The sequence below is a fragment of the Acanthochromis polyacanthus genome, chromosome 2 (genome assembly GCF_021347895.1).
Source record: "Acanthochromis polyacanthus isolate Apoly-LR-REF ecotype Palm Island chromosome 2, KAUST_Apoly_ChrSc, whole genome shotgun sequence".
Lineage (NCBI taxonomy): Eukaryota > Metazoa > Chordata > Actinopteri > Pomacentridae > Acanthochromis > Acanthochromis polyacanthus.
The window spans coordinates 10687299-10715164 of NC_067114.1; the positions used below are offsets into that span (position 1 = coordinate 10687299).

Sequence of the window (27866 nt, forward strand, 5' to 3'; positions counted from 1 at the left end):
GTGTAGTTTGGGAAAAAAGTAAAAGAAAAATACTGACAGCTGTTGTACTTTGATAAATGTAACTGGTTTCAAGTTGGTTGTTGTTTTTGTCATCATTTCATAAATGTTTGAGTTCATAAGGTTAATTAAAACTTAGTAAAATGCAATAAATAGGATGTTAAGACAGATATATGTACACCTTCAAAAACTGATTTTTGGCTTAAAATCTAATGCTGTTTTACAATGTTCATTGGATCTAATATGAAACAAGTCACATGACCGTGGTTTAGTTCAGCGTCACACGTGGGACTGTTGGTCAGGTGTGATACGGCTGCAGAGGAAAACAGCAACATTGCCAGAGTGGAAAAGACATGGCCGAGAAAACCTAACTACACAGTCTGAGAGGCGTTGCCATTATTTGTTGAAATGCGTTGTATGGACAGTTTAGTACAGTGTCGTCGCAAGCTAGCATGTGGGACCCATGTAACAACAGATAACTAGCTTGAAAGACTTTTGGGAAACCGTCTAATTGGAGACATTTTTGTGAAACTTTGTGTATTTCTGAAATGTTTGTATGTCATTTATTTTCATAGTTTTCATGGTGTCAGCTGACCAAAGAGCAACTAAATGTTAAAAGACATCTGTTTGATAAATGGCCTTCTATACATAAGACCGGAGTAGTTACGATATATATATATATATATATATATATATATATATGGCATGCCGTTTAGGAAATTATATATATAATGAAACTTGATATATATATAATGAAACTCGATATATATATAATGAAACTCGATATATATATAATGAAACTCGATATATATATATAATGAAAATTGATATATATATAATGAAAGTTGATATATATATATAATGAAACTTGATATATATATAATGAAACTTGATATATATATAATGAAAGTTGATATATATATATAATGAAAGTTGATATATATATAATGAAAGTTGATATATATATATAATGAAAGTCGATATATATATAATGAAACTTGATATATATATAATGAAAATTGATATATATATAATGAAAGTTGATATATATATATATAATGAAAGTTGATATATATATAATGAAAGTTGATATATATATATAATGAAAGTCGATATATATATAATGAAACTTGATATATATATAATGAAAATTGATATATATATAATGAAAGTTGATATATATATATAATGAAAGTTGATATATATATATATAATGAAACTTGATATATATATAATGAAAGTCGGAATATAGAATGTTCAGATTTTCATTCCATCTATTCAAAGTTTCATTCCATATATTCAGACTTTTTCCTACTGAGCCCTGGAAGGACATGGCAAACAAAAACAGGAACCTTATTGGACATTTGCTCTTCAGATGAGCTCTTCTGTGATTATCTATCTGTCTTCATGGTTGTCACAGGGAACGGCGACTACGTTTGAGAAAACAGGTAATTTTTAGAGATGTTTTGATTCTGAACACTGAACGTGTTAGCATTAGCTTAGCTACTTAGCTTCGACTACATTTGCATCCCTACATAGCTTAAAGGTTAAACACATGCACCATATGTTGATGATAATGATAATATCTATGTTTATCTTTATAGTTGGTCTTAAGGCTGATTACGAGGCAGAGGTCAGCTGCTGCCTGGACACATCCATGATCACGCCACTGGTGGGACACAATTGTACTGGATTTCAGCTGAAGGCTGCTGTTCTGTCCAAACTGAGACATTTTTATTGTGACATACCCTCCACTGTTGTTAGCTTTTGATTCAATAATTTTTTTTGAGATGAGGAAATCACTATTGCATGTTTCTAGTTAAATACCCTACTTTTATGATATATCACTACAGCATGCACTTTTTATATTTTCCATCAATTTCACCCAAAAGTTGAATAACTATTTGTGAGCAGTGTATGTAGACACATAATAGAAGCACATTTCAATAATATGTCTGCTGCAGTAGTGCAGTTTATCTACCTAGATTGGTGTAACAGTAAAAAAACAACAATATATGCTACTGATGTTTCTGACTAAAATCTGCTTGAAAAGCACAACTGCTTATCTGTCAAAATGTGTGTAACAAAAGTGTGCACTGAACACTGAATAAAGTCTCTGTAGATTATAGACAAAATTTGCATCTCTCATCACAAATTTCTGTTCATTCATCCAAAGTGCATGGGTAAAATACAAAACAGGTGAAGTACTAAAAAGATTTATTTTCTAGAAAAGCCAATAGTCAACAATGCAGTTTAATTCTGGGACAGTTGCTCCAGCACCGACACCATGCATCCCATCAGTGCAACCAAGGTTTTCATTCATCTTCTGGATGTTCTGGAGCATGGCAGAGGTCACGTCTTGGTGTCTTCCGATCTGTTCCAAGAACCGTTCCTCTGACCTCTCCAGATACTGCAGAGGATCCACAGCAGCTTCCTGGTTCCCTTTTCCTGCATAAAAGCACCAAAAAGTACTAGTTGTCAGTAATTATTTTCTATTTTCATAAACACAGTTAACTTAAAGTAAATGTTCTATTTTGTGATTTTAGGATGGGTCAAAAGATAACATACTGATCATGTTGATGTCTGCATAGTCTAAACAGATCTTACTTGATTTGGTCTGTAGAGAGGAGGACAGCGTGGAGGAGCTGCAAGACGGAACCAGTAAGCTGCAGACTAGTGCTCCTGGTAACTGGACCTCATCATCCAAGGCCGACAACTAAATAAAATGAACAAGACATGCTGTTGATAGCATCTGTAATACAAATGATTTTATCCATTAACTGATTTATTGCTTTGTCCATACAATGTTAGAAAGTGTTACAAATAATACCTGTAATAATTTCCAACAGTGATAAATGCCTTGTTTTATTTTACAACAAAAAACACCAAAAGCATCTGTGTATAAGAAATCAGTGCATTGGATTTCCACATCTGCAAAGCTAGAAAATCACACATCAGAATTTCACCTTGAAATTATGAAAATAGCTGCAGATTACCAGTACTCTTTACTTCATTGTGTTAACTTGATCATTTCAATCAGTTTTTTAGACTTGTATTACTGATACGAAACATAATCAACACATAAATTAAAATGTGTTCGCAAAGAGTTCACTGGTTCTTCAAGGAAAATTTCCATGATAACCATATAGTTCAGTAATATGAATAATGGGTCATTGTGTAACAGCGTGGGAGGTTCTGAATACAGGTCTTGGACTGAAATATTGCTGCTGCTTTCCTCCGGTTTTATAAGGAGTTGTTTCATAGCTTGTTAGCTTACCAGCGGCTAACTGGCTGGCAAACAATAGTTGAACGCAAACCTCTAATCACTGATCCGGTGTCCGGACCGCGTTAGCTGGCGGAACGTTCATAATACTGATGTGGGACTGTTGTAGCTAGCATATTCATAGTAGGATAACAGCAGGATGTTGGAGAAATAAAACTTACCATTATCAGGATCGCTGGTCTGCATGGCAGACTCTTAGCGCATCGCACTGCTTGAATGTCTGTGTGTTTCAGGCCGATTTTAAAATAAAACTCAATAAAATTCTCGTCCGGGTGAGTGTCCTTCGTTGTCGCTTCGCCATACGGACATGTCCCTTCCGGGGCTCGGTAGGAAAAAAAGATTTGATATATATATAATGAAAGTTGATATATATATAATGAAAGTCGATATATATATAATGAAACTTGATATATATATAATGAAAGTTGATATATATATATAATGAAACTTGATATATATATAATGAAAGTTGATATATATATAGTGAAAGTCGATATATATATAATGAAAGTCGATATATATATATATATAATGAAAGTCGAGATATATATATAATGAAAGTTGATATATATATAATGAAAGTCGATATATATATAATGAAAGTTGATATATATATAATGAAAGTTGATATATATATATATATATATCAACTTTCATTATATATATATCAAGTTTCATTATATATATATCGACTTTCATTATATATATATCAACTTTCATTATATATATATCAAGTTTCATTATATATATATCGACTTTCATTATATATATATCAAGTTTCATTATATATATATCAAGTTTCATTATATATATATCGACTTTCATTATATATATAATTTCCTAAACGGCATGCCATATATATATATACATATATATATATATATATATATATATATATATATATATATAGACGTGAGATATACGTCTCACAATAGTTTTAACTCATAATAAGTTGGATTTTCTTCCTCAATAACATGAACAGAAACTAATCATTGCCTGAATGAACTACATTCGACAGACCTAAATGTGGTGCATTGGAAAATGATCGGTATAGAAAAAAGCTACGACACAAAAAAACACCCCTTTAATCTAATAATCTTTCCTCCACACATGTTGACAGTGATGAAATAATAATGAATAAAACCAGTTTGGTGCCTTCATGGTGAATAAAGCTCTAATTACGTCTCCCTCACCCACTATAGCTTTTATGAGCCTTGTAAGGCTTCTTCTTCTCCTCTCCCACATTCTTCTACTTCCTCTTTCCAGAGTGCTGGCGAGTTCACTAATATCAGATGTCAGATAACCCAGGTGGAGGAAAAAGAGAGTGGTCTTAGAGACAGGCTGAGTTATGTGGCTGTCTGAGGTCTTATTACCACTGCACTGCCTACAGGCAGCTTACCCATTAGGGAATACATCGAGCATCGCTCATACATTAACTCAACTTAAACAGCTGATCAATACTGGATATTTTGTGAGTTCTCCCAAGTAGGAATCACTACATGACACCATGTGATACATCCTGCCGCTCCACTGATACACATCATTTGATAAGGTCATTGCAGTATTGCAGCAGTGAGTGCTTTTATGTTTTATTTTGAAAAAACAGAAGCAAAATATTTAATGGAGTTTGGTTTCAGTGTGCTTGTCTGTATATACTGCTATTTTATGCATCAGAAAATAATCATTTCTTGGCACAGTGGGTCACAATTGAGTTTGTGGACGCCGATGATTAAGATAAAAACGCATTGTGGTGTATTGAGGTAAGTGACCTGCCGCTCTGTTCAGATAAGATTCCAATTAATCCGGGCTGAATTGCAGTAATGTAAAATAAAGATAATTACTAAATCACCAGGCTACATTGCTTTGATAGATTTTTGTTACTCAATGTTATTGCTGCAAGGAATAAGAAATTAAATGGATTATATCACAGCATTTTCAGATGGATTACAACTGCTTTTAAATAACCGCAAGAGCAATTTCATCAGCCCTGCAATTCGAGAAGCCACTGACAGGCACTGCATGATTCAAATTGAACTTGCTCTCATCATTTTAATAAAGCGCTTCAGTCTTCACCCCCAGCAGGCACACATGCACAAGCACACACACACACATGCTCACACACAGTAACACATGCACAGACTATACAAATTGTGCACACCGTAGGCTCTGTTTAATCTAGAAAAATAGACACACATTTATAAAACACACATATAATTCCTACAGAAAGCTGCTCCTGTTTTCAAAACTTGCTTAAATGTTTTGAATGACTCCATGAAACAGTGTAAAAAGCAGATATGTGATGTCAAACCAGCGCATGATTTAGATTTTTTTTTATGCTTCCTCTGAGTCTTCAGTGAGAGACGACACAACATCGGGACAATTTGTAGTCAGACATCTTCAATAAACATGGCCCCTGTGAGAATTGTTTGTGCGTTTGAAGTTCAAGGTTTAAAAACAGTAAATAGTGGACAAGTAATCAAAGGCATGTGATGAGAGATTTCACGGGTGGTTATCTCCAGGTCCTTGCTGCCATTTCTGTGTGTGCCGGGAGATTGTGGAGAACTCGGCGTGCCAAGCGCCCAGGGCTGCAGCAGTGACTGCTCTCCTTTAAAACCATGCTGGCACAGAGCCCCCTATCGAAGCCAAGGCCTGACTCCGTAAGCATTCATTATGGCATCCATTAGAATAAACATCTCAACCTCCCCCAAGACCAGCTCCCTTGCTTTTAAGTGCCATTTGACAAGGCTGCATCCAAGCTGCAAAATGAGAACAGTGCCCACATTTTATTGTATTTATTTATTCATTTCTGTATTTAGACTTTTTTCAGACTGAGTTCTCCTACTGTTTTTACACGAAAAGCTTTTAAATGTTTATCTCAGAGTGTTCCTGTCTCTATGGAAAACTGACAGTAGTGCCAACAAAGAGTGGAAGAGGGCCTAATTGCTAATCTGTGCTCTTCTTAAGTGCATCGACACAACAGCGTAAGGTGCATTTGTGTCAGCACTTAAAGTTATTCAACTAACATATACAATGTTTAAGCCACTTAAATCTGTTTTGTGTGCAGCTCAGGGAATATATGAGCACCGCACTAAAAGCTAACACACATGTGATTTTAAATCCGAAGGATCCAAACAGTTTGTGATCAAATCTGAAGAAGTTTAGTCATGGTGGGCTTCAGAATGCCATTTACTTATTGATGCAATCAATACAGGCAGGCTGATGGTAAATATTCCAAAAAACCTCATGAAAGAGGTTGCCAGATTAGAAAAATCATAAATAATGCAAAGTCAAGGGATCCATCGGGATGACTGTCTACTATTAGATACACTTTAAGAACACAAGATGCCCAGGCTGAGTTGGGTTTGTTTGTGCTGCTAGTGTGAAATCCAAAGGCAGAAAACAACTCTCTGTTTTAGGTCTACATTCACACTCAGTCCACAGCTTTCTTGTTTACCACATTGTTGAAGACAGATGAGCTTGGGATCTCGAGTTTTCATGTTACGTTTTAAATTCAAAAGAGAGGATCGCAATAACAAAGTGCAAACCTCAATGTGAGAAATTTGTCTCTTCCCTGCTGCAGCAGCGCGTCTGCCAACAAGCCCTGTTTGGGTAGAACAACGGAACAACAAAAAGACAACAAAAGGGAGCACTGAAACAAAACACCAGGCATTATCATCACCATTATTGACAATAGCAACAGCAGTAATAACAACAACAAAGGGCATCCTGGGATATCAAGTCACATTTGTTTCTCCATTTGCTGTGTGAAACGTACTGTAATAAGGCTGCCTTTCCACTTTCATTTGGAGTGCCAGGGTTGTCAGCGGGCCATGGACAGGAGGGTTTCATCAGCTCACTTTTTACCCAGCCAACTTCACTCTCAACCTAACTAGGCCAGCAGGCCTGACACTTTGCGTTGGAGTGCAGAGTCTCACATAAATGAAATGCAGATGATTGGTAAAATGATATGATACACAAAAGCAAGTGTCATCAAGCTGTCATGTCTGCCTTGTTCCCCCGTTGGTGTGTAGTTGCTCGCCTTGGGCCACATCGACTCTCCTCCCTCCCTCCCTCCTTCTCTCTCTCTCTCTCTCTCTCCACATGCAGTCCAGGGACGCCGGCCGTCTGACTGACTGACAGGCAGAAGGATAGATGAGCCGAATTGGGCTGCGTATGCCCCTTAATGCAAACAGAGAAATAAGGGGAGACCGGCAGTCAACAACTCATAAGTAAATCTCTTTAGAAGAAAGTGAAACAGAAGCCCAGACAGTGACTATAAAACTTTTAAAAAAAAGAGCATCAGGGAGGTTGAGAGAAAGAGAAAGCCGTGCTGTGTGTTAGTGTGTGAAGAAGACACTGAGTGAAAAGAGATAAAGAATGAGTGGATTACAGATTATGAGACTATTTCCCATCGCCTGCCCCTCAGGCCAGTGTCTGAGTTTCAGATTGGGTCACCAGGATATTTACATATTAGGGATTTACTGCTGGTATTCTTCAGCAATACTAAATCAGCAGTCTGTGAGTCTGCACTGATGTACTAGTGATCACATCTGCCTAACCTAATTAAGTAAACACCTCTGCAGTGCTGAAGGATAGGCGTCGTATTAGATCAAAGGGTCTCTTCTTCTCCCTCCTTTTGGATATTCTAAACAATGGTGCAAGATCATTTGAATAAAAGCTGATTTCAGTATGACTTTTGCATTTGATTTAGGCCAGCAACAGAAACAAATCTGACGAAATTCTTACTGCGCATTGCTCTCCCTGCATATAGTCATATTAATGTATGAATATATATTTGATTGTTCTTATATCAAAAACTATTTCCAGATAATAATTACAACTAATCACCCACCTCTGACTATTAGTTCTGCCTGCAAGTCCATCATTCCCCTCAACAAACAACAGGGGGAGCAGTGAGGAGAAAACACTGGCGGTGTTTGGTGAAAATTAAGCAAATTGGATCATTTGCTGCTTGGATGCAGTAGAATGATGTTTCTCCTCAAATTTACAAGTAAAGTACCTAATAATGCCAAGCAATTAGGAAGGACTGTCACTACACAACAGGGACTGGAGTGATTGCTAATGTGGATTAGGCTGCATTATCCAGCCAGTGGAAGGAGAGGGGTTTGACACTGAAAGGTGGTGTTCTACGAGCACCAAGGACAATGCCTTAAATGCCACACTTCAGCGAGAAGGGATTTGTCTCTAATTAATTTTCAAAGATTTCTGTCGGCCATGTTTCTGAAGGCCACCCCGTTGGAACCTCAGCAGTGGAGTGCCCTAAAGTAGTTAAAGCCCCGAACAAATGCTCAACATCATTAAAAAAATATCAAGTATCTTTTGTGTCCTCCTCTCCCTCATTGCATTATCTACAGTAGCTCCACTTATTAAGCCACCATCATATTGTCGATACATTAATAGAAACCGGTAGTTTAAATTTTTCAGCTTTAATAACCTGTCTATTAGCTATTGATGTAGCTTGCATGGTAAGAACAACTTCAGGAATATTTCAAGCGTATTTCTGTGTGTTCCCTAAACTTTGCACCACAAACGGGCTACTCTTTCATCACAGAACTGGCTGCAGGACAGTTTATCTGAGCTCTGCCATCTGACGAAAGGGTTTAGTGGCGACGAGGGATGTGGTTCTGGATGACAGATTTTAATTACAGGAACACAGGCCAGTGACACTCGAATGACCAGTCGCAGCTTACCATCAGCCAATCACCGCTGATAACCAGATGATGAGCGCACAGCGACCAATTAGCTGTGAAAGGGCAGCAGTGCCACATCAGCTATAGTGCTGCTATGCTGCATGATCTTCATTGTAGGTGCAAATCTCAGAAGACAGACTGTGGGAGACGTGTCACAGTGGCTAGATGTGTGAACTGCCAGGTTAGTAAGCAGGTATCTGGATGTGTAAGGCCCAGTAACATGTTTGAAATATGTTTCGGAGCCACGTTACAGTGTTTGAAAGCTTTTTCTCATTCACTAATGGGGATAATTATTAGTTTATGATCCTGCAGTAAGATTAAAGTTTCTGAAATTCTATTTTTTTGCCTATGGTAAATGGACTTGCTCTTATATAGCACTTTTCTACTCATCAGAGTACTCAAAGCCTTTTACAACAATTGCTCCATTGGGCCGGGTTGCGAGATCAGTCAGTATACATTCATACACCAGCGGAACAGTCACTGGTAGGCAATTCGGGGTTCAGAATCTTGCCCAAGGAAACTTTGGCATGCAGCACATGACTAGGCGAGAGCGAGAATCGAACCGCCGACCCTTCGATCATTGGACGACCCGCTATACCACCTGATCCACAGCCGCCCCGATTCCCTATAAGAGGAATATATACACTGAATGCAATTGTGTATGTTAATATTGGCATTACTATACTTATTATAGTTTAGGAGGCAATTATAACATTTTCTTTTCTTTTATGTTTCTTCCCGTGGCCACATCAATCAGTTAGAGGGTTTAAAAATTGACTGCGCCACATATAACTCTCTATTACAATATGTATACAAAGTTTTGCTTCCAAAATGCCACTAATTCAACTGCAACAGGTATTTGTACTGTACGATGGGTTAATTGCTATCATGGCAGTTTCATTTCACAACTTTATTGAATAATGTGAACCACGTGACAATATCAGTTAGCTAATAACACCAGACCCAATTATGCTGATATAGCAGTGCAAGTTCCTTTTCATATTTGCAATGAATCACATCAAGAAAACCAAATGATATGCGGTGAACCTGGAGCTGGTAGGGCCTCTCCTGGATGTGGGGTTTGTCCAAGTTCATTAATTTTCTGGCATCTAGTTTTAAACTGGGCTGGATGTGGTTAAAATGTTAATATATTTTAAGATCTGACATGTCACAGATGACTTTATTTCCACATGTGGCTGTTTAACATTAATATCACCAGTAATCATTTGTAACCATGATGCCTAAAGTTTTCGTTCTGACCAAATATAGCTCATTTTTCACCTTCATGTTATTTAGTATTTTCCAGTAATATGATAGAAATTTCCTTGCATATTCCATCCTTCTTGCTCAAAAGTTAAAATTCCAGCAGTTTTCACAGAAACAGCACATTTTTTTTTCAGCCAGTCAGTGTTTGATGGTATGTTGTCTGCTACAAACACACACACAAAAAAGAGTTTACTGCAAAGTGCACAACAACTTTCAACAGCCGCCTTCAGTGCTTGATCACTCATGAGTACAGCTGTTGTAGCGAGTGCAGTTAATATCGTTAACTCCAATCATATTTGCTTTAGACCAGTGGTTGCTCCAGTAGCGGAGCCATGCGAGGCTGCGAGTGTGTGATGCTCAGGCCAACAGCAGCACACAGCAGAGGCCCTTTTCCTGCTATACACAGAGCATAGAGTAGAACGTGAGCAGCCACATTCTTGTTATTCTGTAGTCGCAGCCTGCTGGTCTGTAGATACATAGGCGTTTGGGCGAGTGGCTGGGAGTAGTGCTGTGTGAATGGTAACACCCAGGACAAATTACATGGCGAGAGGAGAGGGGCCTATCCCCCGCTGAGGCATGGTGGCATCACAGGGGCGGAAAATGACAATTCCTTGAAAAGGTCATACAAGATGCCTGCACTGTGATACGAGCTTACAGCCAATCTGACAATCTTAATTCAAATCATGACATTCCCCCCAAAAGTAGAACGTTTTCATCTCCCCATGTCAGAACAGCAGTCTGACCTTTAGCATGTAAGAACTTCACTGAGTTTTAACAAATGCTAATCAGAGCCCTTCATTAACAGGTCCCTCGCAACCCCCCCCCCCCCCCCCCACTCTTCTGCCTCCCATTTGCAATTTATGTATTTCACACTGAAATTCAGCAGACTAATAGGATTTCTGTTATATTCTTTTAATGCATCTATATTCTCTGTGAATTGAGCCATTTAAAATTGACATGATGGATTTAATATGGCAAAGTGGTCATGATGAATGGGGGGGATGCAAATGCTGTAGCATTTCACATTGCGCGTTTTAAATAAGCTAGTAATCTCACATTATTCATGCAAGTATGTTGTGTTTATTTCCTGTTATTTTCCCCATATCAGACTTTTTTTTTTATCTTTTAAATTGGAAGAAAGCATTTGACAATGAATTTCATGCTTCAACCAGCCCCCTGTTCGCATGACCAGTGTTGCCCCACACCTTAATACTACCGCAGATGAAATGTCATGGAATATTCACCTGCAGAGTTACAGACCTTACCTCTGTTCCTATGCTCTTTTCTATTCTTTCATTCTTTCTCTCTCTCTCTCCCTATGTGTGTGTGTGTGTGTTTTCTTTTACTGTTATTTTTAGTACATCTCAGTCAGATTACATCAAAGTTGATAAGCATAAATTCAACAGAATATTTTACCCAAAGTTCACTCCACTAACAAAACTAAATACATATTCACAATATCTACCTTTAAATTTACACTTTTTTTTTTTTTTTTTGCATTAAGCACATTAAGAGCTGTTCCTTTTGAGCTTTGACGGATACCAGAGCTTAAGTTTTGACAGCTTATCATCGTCACTTCTCCTCTGTTCTAGCCCTGCCATTACCGGCCATTGTTGAGTGACCCCATCTAAAGTGGTTTGGTCCGGCTGAAATTGTAGTCTGTTGTAATAATGGTTCACGAAGTGCCAGTCTGTTGAGCTTTACCTGCATGTGACAGCTGTATTTGCAAAAGATGTGGACAGAAAGAAGTCTTGCGAGTCTGTCTGTTGCTCTGTGAAATATTTAATCCTCGTGAAAAACGTGCATCTTAGTTTTATTCAGATTTTTTAAGGTTTGTTTTAAATATTTGAGCCATTCACAGACATCTTTATAATTGGGGTTTTCTGTTAAAAGCTAATTAAAGTTACAGTAAAACAGTGTGTACAATATGAACTATACTGATAGCCTAGCTGCGCTAGACAACCCACGGCAACGAATTTAATTCTCTGCCAGGGTGGGTCTAGTTACCCTCCATAAGGCTCGAGGCTGGATTCTCCTAAAACTGGCCGGACGAATCACCATTGAAGTGTAGAGTCAGAAGGCAGGCGCAACTAAGTGACGACAGAGGCGTGACGATTCTGACAGAAACAACCGGCGCACAATAAACAGTTATCTTTCGACTCGGCTTTGGCCACAGCCCTTAAAGATTTGAAGCTAAAATTCAACTTGAAAGATAAACAAAGGACGTCACTTAAGTGTTTCATTGAGAAGAAAGACGTATTTGGACTTATGCCGACGGGATATGGCAAATCCTTAATATACCAGTTGGCTCCACTGGTTGGGAAGCTAATGGGACTTAGCCACAATCCGTCGGCGCTCTAGGAACTACATCAGCCGATTCGTTGCGCTGATTGGTTGTATACCTACCCAATTGGTGTAGAGTGATTTGAAAGGCAACCTTTTAGCCCGCCTCCCTCCCTGTCGAGCGTTCCTAGACCCTTGTGTCTTAAGAGCTGGGTCTAGCGCGGCTAGGCTACTATACTGATACTGCAACTATTTGGGGACATTTTTTTTCGTATTTTCAGCAGAGATTTGTGCATACAGTGTATATGCTGTATGGGTAAATGTATCCTGGACCAATGTTAAGGGCCGTTCTAACCGCACACCTCATTCGTTACATATAATCGCATATTAGTCTGAGTCAGATTCTTTGAATGCGGATTCTGATTTATAACCAAGACAGTCAATGAAGAAGCGTAACTTGTAACATCAGAACATCGCAAGAGTCATTTTTGAATGTCCCTTGAGGTCGATAAATGATGACATCGGTGATTTTGCATTGAATCTGAACGCACAACGTGGCGGACTGACTATTAGACTAGGGTCTACATACGTCGGTACAGTAGATAATGGCATGCGCCTAGAAGTGAGTGTTGGATGTTCATGTCACTGAACTAGCCATCCTCACTTGTTTTTTGTGCATTTCTCTCTTCATTGTGAACAGTTTTGGAGTGTTAGTAATGAGAGAGGTCACGTTTTTCATCTTGTTCTTTGCGACATGTGCAATACAAACAGGCCACTTGTAGCCTTTTTACGTTATTAGGCAAGGCAAGGCAAATTTATTTATATAGCACATTTCAACAACGAGGCGATTCAAAGTGCTTTACAAAGACATTAAGACAGAAGATGACAACAATTATTAAAAGAAAAACAAAAGAAAACATTTATAAAATCATTTAAAAAAAGGTCAGAACAGTAAAAAGATCAAAAACAGAAGTCTTAAAACAAGGGCATTTTAAAAGTTATATTGCAGAGTTAGTCATAAAAAAAGAAAAAGAGTTAAAATAACTGTTAAAAGTAACTGACATAAGATTTAAAATAACTTAAAATAATTTAGTCAAAGGCAGCTGAGAACAAGTACATCTTCAGAATGGTAGATATTAGTAGATGCTCTGTTTGTTTCCTTCAAGTCTGCATAGTTATGTATATCTGTAATTTTAGGCTGTTAGTCCCTTTAAAACCCTAAGCATTTGGGAAAACCCAACTTCCACAATGTTTCCATCCAGAAACCAAAAGCTAGCTACCCTAGCTTGTTAAATGTAGCAGTGTATTCATGTTTGGATTGTGCTATTGCAGATGAGCACTGTTTAATTCGACAGCTGCGTTGGTTCTACATATTATAAAGGAGATAGTATTAGTTGTTACACTTTTTTGGAACCACTCAAATGACAAGACAGCCAAAACTAACACAGTTACAGGTAAACCTGCAACATACAATTGGTTGTGCAGTTATTCCAGTGTTGCCATGGCGTAAGTAATGCACAATGCCAAAAAGTTACACTCTATGTGGAGTTCTCAAGTTACAGCTGGAGCAAAACAGCGACTAACAATGTTTGCCCCTAAGCTGGTTAACTGTCTGTGTGGCCACTGCGATTGGACGGATATTGCAAACTATTTGTAGGCCATCCCACACAGATATTGCACCAATCTAGTTAGTGATATTGTCTGTCAGAACCAGAAATTTACCCTCTTGAGAACAGTAATGCAGGAGACTCTGTCATGGCACCAGAAAGAAATGAAAACTGCAATTTTTTCTTTTTGGTTATTACAGTTTTGACCAATTTAGAATACAAGGCAAAGCAAACACCAAGCACAGTCTTAAACAGTCCAATACAACAAATATATCTTACATTAGCATAACATTATGTTTGTTATCAAAAATGTGTACATTTAATGATGGGTTTATAATTGAGATCGTAGCAAAATGGGATGTTCGCAAAATACTTGAATGAATGTTTGCTCAGATTCCAAATCTGAAAGAAGTACTGTGATCCAAAGGGCTTGTTTAAGATATTCACAGAAATATTCACACAATCCATTCACCAGTGTGCTCTGATCTGTGTTGCATTGAAACAATCCCGAGCTGCGGATGAAATCTAAACATGGGCAGCAATAGCAGCGGGCTTCACTGTGGACTAGAGGAGATAGGGCAGCAAAGCCCTCCTCACAGCTGGGTGCTCAGATTAATAGGCAAGATAGACATAGTGTATGTGTTTACTCATCACTCTGATTGCGTCTGTCTGGGACAAAGGCTTTATTTGAACAGGTCAGGATTGTAGAAGACTGTATGAGGAGCATTATAAATGAAGATATGCTGAGAGGCCTTGGTAACAGGGTAATGGCATTCACTCACTTCCATCATAAGACACACAGCGAGCTCATCCTTCACATCAGCCCAGCTTGAGCCACCTCTGCATCTGCATATTTAAATCTACTTACAGTATCATACACAATTCCCCATTCTCCTCTCGAAAACTATCCCGCCACTTCAGAGGAAAAAAGGCCTTTAATATATGAAATGCCGATGCTGCTGTGTCAGTTGGTGAGAGTTCAGGTTTTACAAGGAGCAGCACTTCAGGATGTGACCTGGTGCCTTGCATATCTTCTGTTTCATTGTAGCGTTTCTTCTACCGAGGTTAATGAGCTTGACACCGGGTGCCCCCAGCCTGCTCGACAGGCAGAGGTGCCTCGCACTCCTCCCTCTTTTCTCCCTGCATGCCGTCAACCTGCAGCCCAACATCTCCTCGACTGAAAGCAGCAATTCCACTTAGCACATGCAGTCAGGGGAAAGTTATCAAGCAGTAGAGTGGTCACCTGTGCTTTTCAAGGCTGTTCAGCAAGGTCATCCACTTACCGACGAGCTGTTTCTACTCGGTTTGTCAGTCGGAGCCTCTGAGGGATTAATTGTCCCCGCTCTGTCTTATTCACGGTCAACCTGATCCATGACTTTTCTCTTCCACTTACAGTGCCTGCTAATCATTAGAAGAATTTTTAACAATGCACTTTTTATTTTTTTAACCAGTTCAAATTATTTAATTACAACCAAACACAAGCCAATTTGAAGGACCTATCTGTAAATCTATGATCTCATGCATTTTTAATTGAACATGATTGTAGCATTAACAGTTGAATATGCAGCCGGCCTTTTCTCACATTCGTCTCAGCCTTAAGTGAAAGTGCCTTAAATTAAAAGGCTATAGAAATCAATACAAGCGGCATCCATGAGAGAGCACATGTCTTCGACAGTCTGTCTCCTAATGCATCTCTCACCACACACTCTGCTCTTGTGTCTAAAAGCACTTAATGTGCAATAAGCCACCGCCCACCTCCGATGCTGCCAAATACTGGAGATGACTTGTCTGAGGAAGCTTAAAAGTTTGGTCTAATGCTACATTAATGGATTATCCAGCCCTGCCTCTTTGTAAGAGTGAAACTTGTCATGTAGGAAAACGATGCTTAATGTGAGCTGGCGCACAGCACATTTAGACCTTAGGTCCTGCTTTTATGTGATGCCACAAGAAGGATTTTGAGAAACATTTTACAGTCAGACAAAGTTTTAGAAATTTGTGAATCTGGTTTACATTAATTCATTATAAATCATAGTCTGTATGCTCTCTGGGTGGCAATAGTCTAGTGGAGTGGTTTTATTATATATTTCTAAACCATATAAAATAAAATTCATTTCAGAGAGAGCAGAAGGTATGATTGGGAGCCTCAGAAACTAAGCTTTCTGACACGGACAGAGATGGAGGTCTAAGCTGTCCACTCTGGGTCATTTCCACAAAACAATTTGATACAGATTTCTTACTGGCAGGAGACTGCCTGTTTTCTTCCTCTTAAAGGTGTAGTTCCTTTCTGGATATATATCCCTCATCTTCCCTTCAATTAGAGGCTTTAGCCTACACATATACTTGAACGCACAGATTTGTAAGAGCAGAATAGTGAATCTGCAGCGCCAGCGAGTGAAGCAGCAGAGGACTGCATGAAAAGAACTCATTAAAACTGTGACTCACACATACAGACGCTCCAGCTTGCAGAGTTGAGATAATTGTGAGTAAATCCAAGGCTGTTGTCCAACAACATATTTCTAATTGTCCTTGCATGCACACTTGTGTACACACACACACACGCTCACACACACATACACACACACACACACACACACACACACACACACACACACACACACACACACACACACACACACACACACACACACTGTATGGAGTGTAAGATCTTCCCCCACACAGTTAGAGTCAAAACTGAAAAATAGATGAGATCTTTGTCACTCAAATGGCTGTAGGTTTCTTAAGTGCTGTCAGAGTACGGTTGAGGCCAACATGCATTATGGAAGACGGTGCCTTGCTAAGCACCTCGGCTCTGTGCTTGGTCCATGGCACAAAACTGTCTAATGGAGTTGAAGACATCGTAGTTTCTGTAGCAACCTCAGATTCTATAATAATATCTAAAGTTGGAAGCTAATTAATCTCGGAGGTATATCACAGGCTTAAGGCCTCTCTGCACTGTCTGGTGCCGCTAATTCCTTCCATCTGGGGTGGTGAAGAGCATTTATGGGAGTTTACCAGATTAGCCCTAGACACGGGATCTTTAAAGGGAACTGCTTGTTCTATTCAGATTGGAGATCTGTCCTCCTTGCACAGCAGTGTGGGGGAAAGGCTAATAAAGCCCTATTGTATGCTTATGTGACTGGTTTGACTGGGGGGTTAAAAATGGAACCCGTTGCACAAGAGAAAGCCTTTTTTGTAACTGATGTATAAAACAGGACATGTATGGCATTCATTTAAATCTGTGTAGAGTGCATGCCTTTCCAATTACACTTGGCGGTGGATTTTCTTCCGGAACATGCACTTCCAGAAGAAGCTTAGGTCCATCGGTGGTAGATAAGCATCTGTGTTAACCAAAAGTTACAGTATTGCACATTTTGAAATTAGACTTATCTAAAAGTTGTAGCTGATTAGATGGCAGAGATCGCTGGCTTCTTGTTACGGCCACCATGCAGTGTGGTTCATGGAGGCTAAATCTGAACACAATAACAGATGAACAATGATATTTGTCTTGTCCCAAGAAATATATTCAATAGTAATATTATGTCCGCCCAGTTTTGTCAAGATCTAGACCTGTCCTGATAAGACCAAGGTCATCTGTTAGGAGTGTCTGCATAGGAAATGAGTGTAAGCTCCCAGCAGACTCAGCAGGATGGCTTGAGAGATGAGTTAATAGTCGCAGCTCTGGTTTTGAAGTCTGTTTGCAGTCCTAGTTGAGTTCATTTTCTGACCATGGCTGGTACAGAGAGTAGAGACTGTTAGAGAGGCAGGAAGACAGGAAGTAAGAGACAGAACTGAAAGAGAGACATAACAAGTGAAAATAGGGGAGTGTTCACGTGGCACCGTCATCCATCCCTTTCCCCTAATCATTTTCAAATGTCTTCTCTGTAAGGCACAACTTTCACTCTTTATTCACACACCAGAAATTCAAATCACCCACAGTGCTGCAGACTGGATCTGGAGTTGACTACGTTAGTTAAGTGAATTTCCCCATGTGCCATTTTGGGGTGTGCACTAGAAGCCGTCTCACCTACAGTTTGTGTCAGTCACAGCTGGCAATGACGAATTATTAAGGTGGATTTGACATGAAATGTTGGACGTAGTCACCCTCTACCTTTTCTCCACCCATTAGTCTCTGAGAGGCGTACTTGACAGGGAGTGCCATCAGCTAGCATCAGCTCAGGCAGCAGAGCGCTCTCCTCCCCCGCAGATGCACCTTGGGCCTGCAGTGGTCTCCTCCTCTTCTTTGTTCAGTGCAGCTGTTCAGCATCAGATGACAGCACTGATTAGCCTCACTCTGGGTCTTAATAAGACAACCGGAGTACAGAAAGCCAGCACAAGGTGAACACAGACACACAAACACACCAGATCACACACTGTAATCACCACACATCTTTGTATGCTTGCCTCACTCTTAACCTGACTATGACTCTGTCCTCAGCCCTAATGAGGTCTGGAGAATGTCCCTCCCTGCTGGTGATTTGTCCAGTTTCACCAATCTTAGCATCTCTGCAGCTGAAGCTCCACCCTGACTGGACAGAGAGCCACTCATTTTAATTTCCTCTTTACGTTTCTCATAAAACCAACCTCTGGATTACACCCACATGCACTGCAGAGGGAGTTCAGTGCTTTAAACGCCTCTCAGTCCTTTGGTTTGCAGCTATTTACGAAGTGCTCACCTGAACTGCAGACAATTTGAGAGTGCACTGCTAAGATTACAGAATGCTAACAGAGTAGTTTTGCACACATTTTTTACAATAAAGTGGTATTTTCTGTGAATCTCAAAAATGTTTTCCTGTCAAATTAAAGGGCAAGCCATGTCTGCTCCAAATATTCATAGGCTGCTTCCTAACAGAGACTGCTAGCTTGCAAATTATACCTTTCACTGTATTCACATTCTGTTTCATTCTCAGAGTTCATCTTCAATCACTTGCATTTTCTAACAGGAAGAAGTGCCGTGAAAAGCACCAACTTAATGCCAACTCTAATCTCAAATCAGTTGTTAAGTGATTTATTAAATTCAAACAGAACACAGTTCCATATGCACAACTTGGAGCAGCACAGGAGAGCTACACATTTACTTGTTTTTTTGTTGTTGTTTCTGGTCAGATGTATATGTAGGTACGAGTGGGTGTGCAGCCGCAGCTCTCTATAGTGCTATGTTTCTGCAGGGTGAACTTCTCCCACTCGTCTTCACCGTCTCCCCCACTGCCTCCTGGCGGATGCTCCTCACTCTGATATGTGTGTCCCAGCCCACCTGTTCAGGCCTCATTACTGTCAGGCCTGTGTTAATAAATATCCAGGTGTAGAGCGCTCCTCAGTGCCTGTACTTCATCACCGAGGAGCTCAGTCTGCTGGTCGCCCCCTCCTCTCCTGCAGCAGGGCTGACAGGAACCATGATTACACTGTAAGCACTGTAGTTATTCACCTTCTGCCCAAACTCCGACACTGCACTCCATCTTGCGCACCGGCACAGAGGCACCCGCACACATGCAACGCTCATGCACATGTACACACATCCTAACAGGAACATACACACTGACAAACAAATACTTACAGATATTTGCTCTTTCATTCCCATTATTTTTTCCCTTCAGTGCAGCCGGGTGTGTGGGCAACGTGGACGACACTTTGCCATTTGCACTGTACGAACATGCCTACAGCAATGTTTGGTGACGGCACCCTCACAGAATCATTACCGTGATGTAGATCCACAACACTGAGTAATTAATTATGCATATCATTAAAAACATATTGCTTTGATATGCAGTCCAGTGCCTTTCTATGATTTATATATTTTTTAAAAAACAACACGACAACAGATTTCTGCTGTACCGCTGTGTGATGTGGAAAAAGCTGGGGAAAAAAATCATTTTCATTCTTTCTCTGATAAACTGAGGCGATATTTATTTTGTCATGAAGTCTCAACTCCGTTGAATGTTTCATAAATCAACTTTATATGTGTAATGTTTGTTTTCTGGTAACAGTGTGTGTCTGACCTTTTATTTTTTGCTTTTCATGAAGCCCTTTATCATTTTTTAGTCACCAAGACGGCTTTTAACTAACAATAAATCTTCCGTTATATGCTATCTCACAATTGATTAAGTCCTAAAGGTTGTGTCTGAACCAAGTGAAAGAATTTCCCAATGCAATGAGGATATAGCAGCATGTTTCAAACACAAGTCAACTTATTTTTTGAAAAACAGTGTCAATATCCAAGTGAAAGTTAGAGTAAAACTGATTAGAACACTAGAATCATTCTAGTCGAGTTGAGTTTACCCTGGGGTGAAGTTCACATTATATTCCTGCACTGACAGACAGTTTTTATAAAGATCATTGTAACTATATTAGATTAAAATCACTTGAAGACATAGAGGGAGCATTCCATCACGTAAAGACAAACAGATATCTGCCAATTTTAGAATATAACCTGTTGTTTCCACTTTTATGTTGCATGTAATTTATCTTCAGGGGTAATAAAACATAGGTTGTGGACATTAAATTTGTCTCTTGATATGCATGACAAAACTGCTATAAAATGTGGAAAAACAAATTAGAGAACTTGTCAAAAATAGAACAAAATGTAAGATTTTTAAGCCTTATATTTTTAATCAAAAACTCTAAACATTATCATATCTATTTTCCTGTCTTTTAAGTTGTGAGAAAAAAAACACTTTTTATTGTTGTTTTTATTAAAGTAAGTTACATGCCACCCTCAAAGGACTACTTAAATTTACTGAGCATATCTTGAAACCTCGAGGGTTATTTTTAAAGTTTTCATGAGGGTAACTGCCGGATAGTAATTGCCTACTAAATAAAACCCATGACAATGTGTATTGTGCTTAAAATTAGGATTATTTTGTTTTTAATGAGAGGAGGTGACTTGTAACAGTCCAGTACACTTATTTCTGTGTTATTAGTGAAGTTTGCATTAGTACTACGACATGTAAATCTTTAATTTTAATGTTATGAATCCATACCATTTATCCTTGAGCTTCAGTCAACAAAATTGAAAAATAACTTTGCATGCTTTATTTTTCTGAGGCATTTCTTAAAATATAATATGATCTAAACTCTATCTGGATGGTCACGCAGTTTGCAGCGTCAAACATGTCTTTGCAGAGTATTTTGACATTGCTGAAGATCACACAAAACATCCTCTTTTCCTAAAAACAGTCCTGGCAGTTTTTTATGCAATCAGAACTCCTGTAGCTTTTTGTACAGATCCTTGTCTCATTGCTTGTATGAGGTCAGTGTGAATGAGTAAGTGGGTCAGCCAGGCCCGTGCGAGGGCTCTCGTCTGAGCAGCTCCGAGCAGGCGGTGCAGCGATGGCGGTGGCCAGGGGAATGACAGGGAGGACGCAACCACTTGACTCTGGAGAAGCAATCAGACTCTAAGGGGTTTAATGCACTGCCTTGGGTCTGAGCCACAGCAATTGGGTTTGATAGCCGTGTCATTATGAGAGGAGGGCGTCTGGAGGTCTTCAACGGCCAGGGATTAGAGAGGGGACGTCGAGACGGAAAAGAGAAGAGGAGGAGAGCAGGCGGTGGGAATCCCTATGGCCGCCACTCAGGACGTAGGCCGTACTCTCCTCCTCGACTCTCTGGCATCTTCGCGCTGCCTCCGCTCTCAGTGATTTCCCCTCACAAAAGTGACAAAGAAAGCAAGCCTTGAGGAAGACAATACTAGAGGTCACTCCCACATTGTGTGTCTGAGCTTGTTTTACAGCAGACATTTTAATTTGCTGCCATGCATGCAATTATAGTTTATTTCTTCAACAACAGCTAATTAAGAGGATACAGTATTAGTGACAGTGTCTAAAGCATTTTCTCTCTTTGGTTTTACGCACCTCCTCCTCCTTTTTGCCCTGTGTAATCAGTGTGAGAGGGACACAGTCTCGGTGCAAATCTGACAGATTCTACGAAAATGACAATCAGAGGAGATTCTACATTAAAATCTGACACTTAACCATAATTTTGCTTCACAATTTTCTTTGACAGACTCATTCGGTGATTCAAACCAGAGGGTATAACTTATTCCAGAAACATGAAGTTCAGACTGTTGAGTGAGAGCTCATAGAGCAGCCTGTGCTCATGTGTCTATGCGAGAGTGAGAGTGAAGGAAGTCAACCTGTGATGGATGCGATGGCAGATGCTAAGGTAAGAGTTGTCATCAGCGTTCCCGGAGCCTTATGGAAGAGTGCCAGGTACACGGCTTTGATTGGGCCTACTGTGGCTGTGCTGTTTGCCACAGCACAGCTTTGATTAGTGCCTCCATGAAAATGTATGCCCTATGCTCAAAGAAAACTGGGGGAGTAACTACCTGTCAGGAAATTCACAAACAAGGCTACTTAGAGCATGGGGAACTGTATATTTTAAAGTCTAATATTCCCCGCCATTTCGTTTCATTTCATTGTGGGGGGCTTGCCAAATCCCTGCTGGTACCCCACCCCAATGCACCCCTGCAAAAGGTCCCCCGATGAGGGGGAGGTACCCGATAAGGAGGAGGTACACCGCTAACCCCAACCCCCCTGCGCACACACAACACACACCCACACACAAAGATATGTGTGGGAGAAGGCACCCGCTCAACCACACAACAAAGGCTGTCTGCCAGATGCTGTGAATACCAAAAAATCCCCGCAACACAAAATATATAAATTAATCAGAGTGCAGGTAAATAAATAAATAATGTATATGAGGAGCTAATTAAATGTGTTTATTCCTGTTATCATATGCTGCCCTCATTTCCACCACTTGAAGTCATGAATCATTAAGTGGCTGCTAAATTGGTCTCTGGGGCTGTCCTGGTGGCAGGGGGCAGTCAGATCCTGTCTGGCAGAAGGCAGGTGTGCAGCGGACGGACGGATGGCCTGTGCTCCCGTAGTCCTCGGACAGTGGCGCCTGACAGGGAGGAAGCAGGCATCATGCTGGGAGGTGAGCGGCCGGAGGAGAGCCTGTAGCAGAGCGGCTGACAGGGCCGCCCGTCACCAGGCCGGCTCCGCTTTGATTAATGAGGGCATTTGAAAGACAATTAGTGGGAGCAGATTTGCCTTCAACTACCTTATCAATCAGAACTCTTTTAATTCAATGTGTAGCACCCTCTGCACCAAAATGAGTGTGTAAGCATTGTGCATCAGGGCAGGAACAGCCTGCCAGTCAACAGGAGGTGGGAGAGGAGAGCCAGTCTATAAAATACAAATGCCATTTCTCACAGGACTACAGATACTTCAGGTATGCTAGTTGTTGTTAAACTTGTAGATGTTCATATAAAGACTAGCCATTATATACAAAATCATTATTGTTATGTGTGTAAGAGCTATATGTATTTTTTCCAGCCATGAAAACAGTTTTCACCCCAGTGTATGCAGATTTCCCTGTGGATATGTGCAGCATGCATTCATAACTGTGTTGCCAGACAGAACATTGATTTTGGGCGATTCTTTGAAAGTCTCTGCTACATTCACTGGCAACATTCATCGCTGGCATGTTTAATGAACTGAACTATGGCTATGGTGAGGAAACTCAAGCCCCTTTCTGTGGCCCTGACCTGTTTACCACATTGACTTCTACTCTAATAACTACTTGTTTGTTATGATGCTGATTTTCAGTTGGTAACAGAGAACAAGCATCTCCCGTGTTCAAGAATTTGATTTCGTTGACCCACCCATCAACCCCAACCTCCTCCATTGGCAGATTTTGTAGCCTTTTAACACTGTCACACTATTTCTTTCTTATAGCCATATGCTTGGACATAAACAAGTGTTACTTTGGGGTATTTGTTAAAACAACCAATGTTGCTTTTCTTGGGTGTCTCTTTCTTGGTTGATTACCTGATTGTTACTTTATAATAGGGAGGCAGGGTGTTTTAGTTAAGCTGCAGTCATTAATAGTCAGAGAATTAAGAAGCAAGAACTAAAGATGGTGATGTAAAACCAAAGTACTACCATCCATAAAACTGCCTAACAGACACACCCGTGCTTATGATTACTGAGACTTTCCGAAAAAGAAGAGTCTTCATGCCACATTTTACTAGTTTCTCTAAAGAACTGACAGCCTCAAAGGTCAATATTCGGGAGATGTTTTTTCCAAGCTGATGACAGCTCAGAAGAGCGCTCAGCAAATATACATACAGAGTTCACTTCAGTGCTGCCGCATTTCTACTCGTTCTTTAAACCACCTTCTTGCACAATTACACTTGTCAATCATTTGAACTCAAATTATTTGAACCACTGGAGAAATGATGTAGATCTGCCAGTGCGCTTAAGAGACTGAAAGATGTGTTTTCATAAAACCGAAAACAGGCAAGTGAGGAAGTGTCTCTATTGATCCCACTGCCTGTAAATAAAACAGGGGCAATGGGCAAAAAGAAACAAACAACTCTGGCGGAGAGAACATGGGGGGAAAAAAATCAATAGGTTCCCTCGCTGGTGGGTCTTCTCTGGTCAGAGTATTCTCTATGGGTTTGGCTTGCTGTAGACAGGAGGGGAGCGCACAGTCAACATCCTCTTGATTTCCAAATTTCAGTTATAATGGGACTTCACTGTGAATGCAGCTCATGTGCATTTAACCCACACAGCTACCCGAGAAAAGTACAAAATTGTTTGGCTGTGGGTTCATCTCACACATGTTAGTAGCTGCGAGTTATCAAACAGCCTCATGTTCATGTTTTAAAGGGGCACTTGACCAATTTCACAAGTCAAAGTCAATTTAGGCCCACTGCAGCCTGTGAAAACGGTTGTATAATGTCTTCTGTGGCTCTGGGGGAGGTTTGTGGAATTTGAAACAATTACTCAAGTGGCTTATTACTCATTTGAGTGATTTTCATGGAGGGTCGAAAGATCAAGGGCATTACTGAGTTGCATTATAGTAATTCTAAGATCTTTTGTTGTTTGGAACCACTATAGATGCTAAAATTGAGGATGCTTTGGTGTCTGTGGCAGTGATTTCGAGCATTTTCTTTGCAATCATTTGATTTTATACAAGCTCAGTACTAAACTGTGATAGTATACTTGTAAGTGTGGCTGATCTATCTAAATATGGATCATTCAATGATCATCTCCACAGAAATATAAACACTGGCCTTTAGAGTAGTGCATGTGTGAGGAGAATATTTTTCATGTTCATGTGGGCATCAGAGGACTTGGTGTTGGTTTGCTGAGAGAATAATGAGGATAAGGATGGCCACTGATGCTCAGTTTGTGTGTTTCATAACCACAACATTATAGATCTAACTCTGGCCCAAGACTTTTGGATATTTGACACTTCTCTGTGTGCACTTTGTCTGAATATCAATGAGGAAATTGAGCAAAAAAACACCAAACAATTACTTTCAATGAATAAACAAATGATCAATATATTGCATCATAAAGTATTTCACAATGAATCAGTGAGTTCAGAGTCTTTGTGGAATGAAGAAGAACAAGTGACATCATCTTGAGAGGGAAACCTATTTAACTGCTCCATTTATGTTTGCCTATAAGATATATTTGGCTCCAGTGTGGTTAAAACCAGGCCAGTTGTGGACATTTGGCTCTGCTTGCCTCTTTTTCTTGTTCCAGCTTAGTGGGCAATAAGGAATGCTGCCTATCGCCCTCCGTTTCCCATTAGCTGTTTTATTTCACGGGAAATTTGCTTCCTGCTTGCTGTAATTGGTATGTAGGGACCTCCTGATGTGGGCATTAGGATTTTTAATACAATCTTTTACACAGGTGAGAATGTGAATATATTACCCTTTCAGTAGCGCATTATTTGATTGCCATTCACAATTATTTACCCATACACTGTGTGAAACAAAGTCTAAGATTGTGGGTAATGTTATTAGATAAAAAACAAGTGGGAATGAATTTATTTCCATGCTCTTACTGCACAATGGTGATAATAACGTCATCTGAAGACTCCGAAACTTTGGTGTCATTTTTCTCCAGTAACGGCTCTGAAATGGAACCGAATCCCCAAATGCAGGATGATTTTGCACGTTTCACCAAATCGCACTGCTGTTTAAATATCAGCAAAAGCAGACTTGTAATAAAATGCAGCACATTAAGTCAGGAAAACCAAGAGAGAATGATTTTTATCCTTGTCTCCTGTCCCTAAAGACACGCCATGTGGTGCGATCGGTCTGAATTGGCAACACGAACGGGGCAGCATGCAGCTCGTTCTTTAAGATTATTTGTCCATGTAGCAAGAAAAAAGAGTTAATCTTACATCCTGGTAATTAACTCTATCTATGCCCTTTTAATTCAAAACATTTCTAAGGATTGGGTTACTGCAAACTGGTCGCCAATTGTGTGTTTGGAATTCAAGACACATGCGGTATTGAATGGTGAAACTGCAGCGAGTCTTTCTCCAGCAGGGGCCAGAACTGGGTGCCATAATGATATTCATTTTCAAACAGGAGAACATTCTAATGGGCAATTAAGATGATCAAGCCTGCCAAGATACACGTGAGGAACGGAGTGCTGGTGCCAGTGATTACGTGTCCTCCGCCCCTGCCTCCTTCCTGCGCTGGCCTGGGCTTTGTCTTATGTGTGTGCATAAGTAGCAGGGAGGGAAAGAAGGAAAAGGCTCCAAAAGCACAATATAATTGAACTTTCCACATTATTTCTCACTAATATGTGCTGCCACTTGGTCTCATTAGTGGAATGATGTGCTCTGCCATTCTGGAATGAACTCTTTGCCCGAGTAATTAAGGCTCCTAAAGTTTCTAGTCCTTTGTTTAAAGAATTCGTCCTTGTGCTCTCCATGCCCCATCAGCTGCCTAATTAGCAGGGCCTTTGTGTGATTAAAAATTCTCACAGAGATTCCGTTGGATATTTTCCTCTGTTAATGAGTGTTTGTGGACAGCTGGGAACGGGCGCAGGCTCCCTCCTCGTAGGACCTCCTGTGCATTGGGCAGACCTCTGTCAGGGCCCAAGAGTGAGAGCTGTCATTTTCGTAATGGGGATGGAAATTGGTCAAAACCTACCAAGGCCCCCGCAGGAATGGAAATGCCTTGAAATATAAATGAGGATGAATATTCATATTTCTTCCACTTCGATAAAAAAAAAAGTGCTGAGTATTAATATACATGTCTGTCAGTTAAAGCAGCACCAGGAACTCAGTGTGGTGTGTCTGCCCATTAACGCAGCCCTTGGCTTCATTTGCTATTATCCTCAGGTTCTTTTTCTCCCTAAAGTTGGGGTCACCCTCTCCACTGAGAATTGCACATTGGAGACTTTCCTTTTGTTACGATTCCTCCACTTAGTGAATGTCTCAGAGAGAGAAGGCCCTGAAACAGCCAGAAAGACATTTAATGAAGCCCACTCGGAAGTAAGGTAAGCAGGGGTCAAATCCAAATGAAACGAACAAGCGAGCTATGTGTGCACTTGGAGGAGAGCAGAAATCCAGAGGGAGAAAAGGGAAGAAAAAGGGAGTGACGCTGAGAGGAAAAGGCCCAGAGAGCAGGAAGTAGTCCACGGTGGTTTAGCTGGTTTTAGCTAGCAGTGGATTCCTCGCTTCCATGCTGTTGTCATTTTTCCTATGTTGCAATGGAGTAAAAAGAAAAAAAAAGCATGTTAATGTATCTGTTTATGGGTTTTTTTCCTCATATCTATATTTAGATAATGACCTGAGTCTGTTTCACATAGAAGATCTGTTCTGTGACCACTGTTAGAATAAACGCTATCTTGGTAGGAGGAAAGTGGACGCCCTTTACAGCCACAAATGTGTGTCAGCCTTTCCGTG

General features: G+C 40.1%; 1 protein-coding gene and 1 long non-coding RNA gene across 3 annotated transcripts in view; both read right to left on the minus strand.

Moving 5' to 3' along the window:
* Nucleotides 1-27866, minus strand: part of stk33 (serine/threonine kinase 33) — a 121084-nt gene that overhangs the window by 45157 nt on the left and 48061 nt on the right. Inside the window, exon 16 of one of the 2 annotated variants that reach the window (XM_051944111.1) lies at nt 22851-27660. The exons of the other annotated variant lie outside the window; for it this stretch is intronic. Within the exon in view, the coding sequence (XP_051800071.1) occupies nt 27606-27660 (55 nt within the window). The 3' untranslated portion in view covers nt 22851-27605. Of the gene's footprint in view, nt 1-22850; nt 27661-27866 lie in introns of those variants that run through there. 2 annotated transcript variants of the gene reach the window in all.
* On the minus strand, nt 2273-3701 carry LOC127532447 (uncharacterized). The gene is made up of 3 exons (XR_007939892.1): nt 3442-3701; nt 2605-2713; nt 2273-2445 (listed from the first exon to the last, which is right to left on the minus strand). It is a non-coding gene; the product is annotated as an uncharacterized LOC127532447 (long non-coding RNA).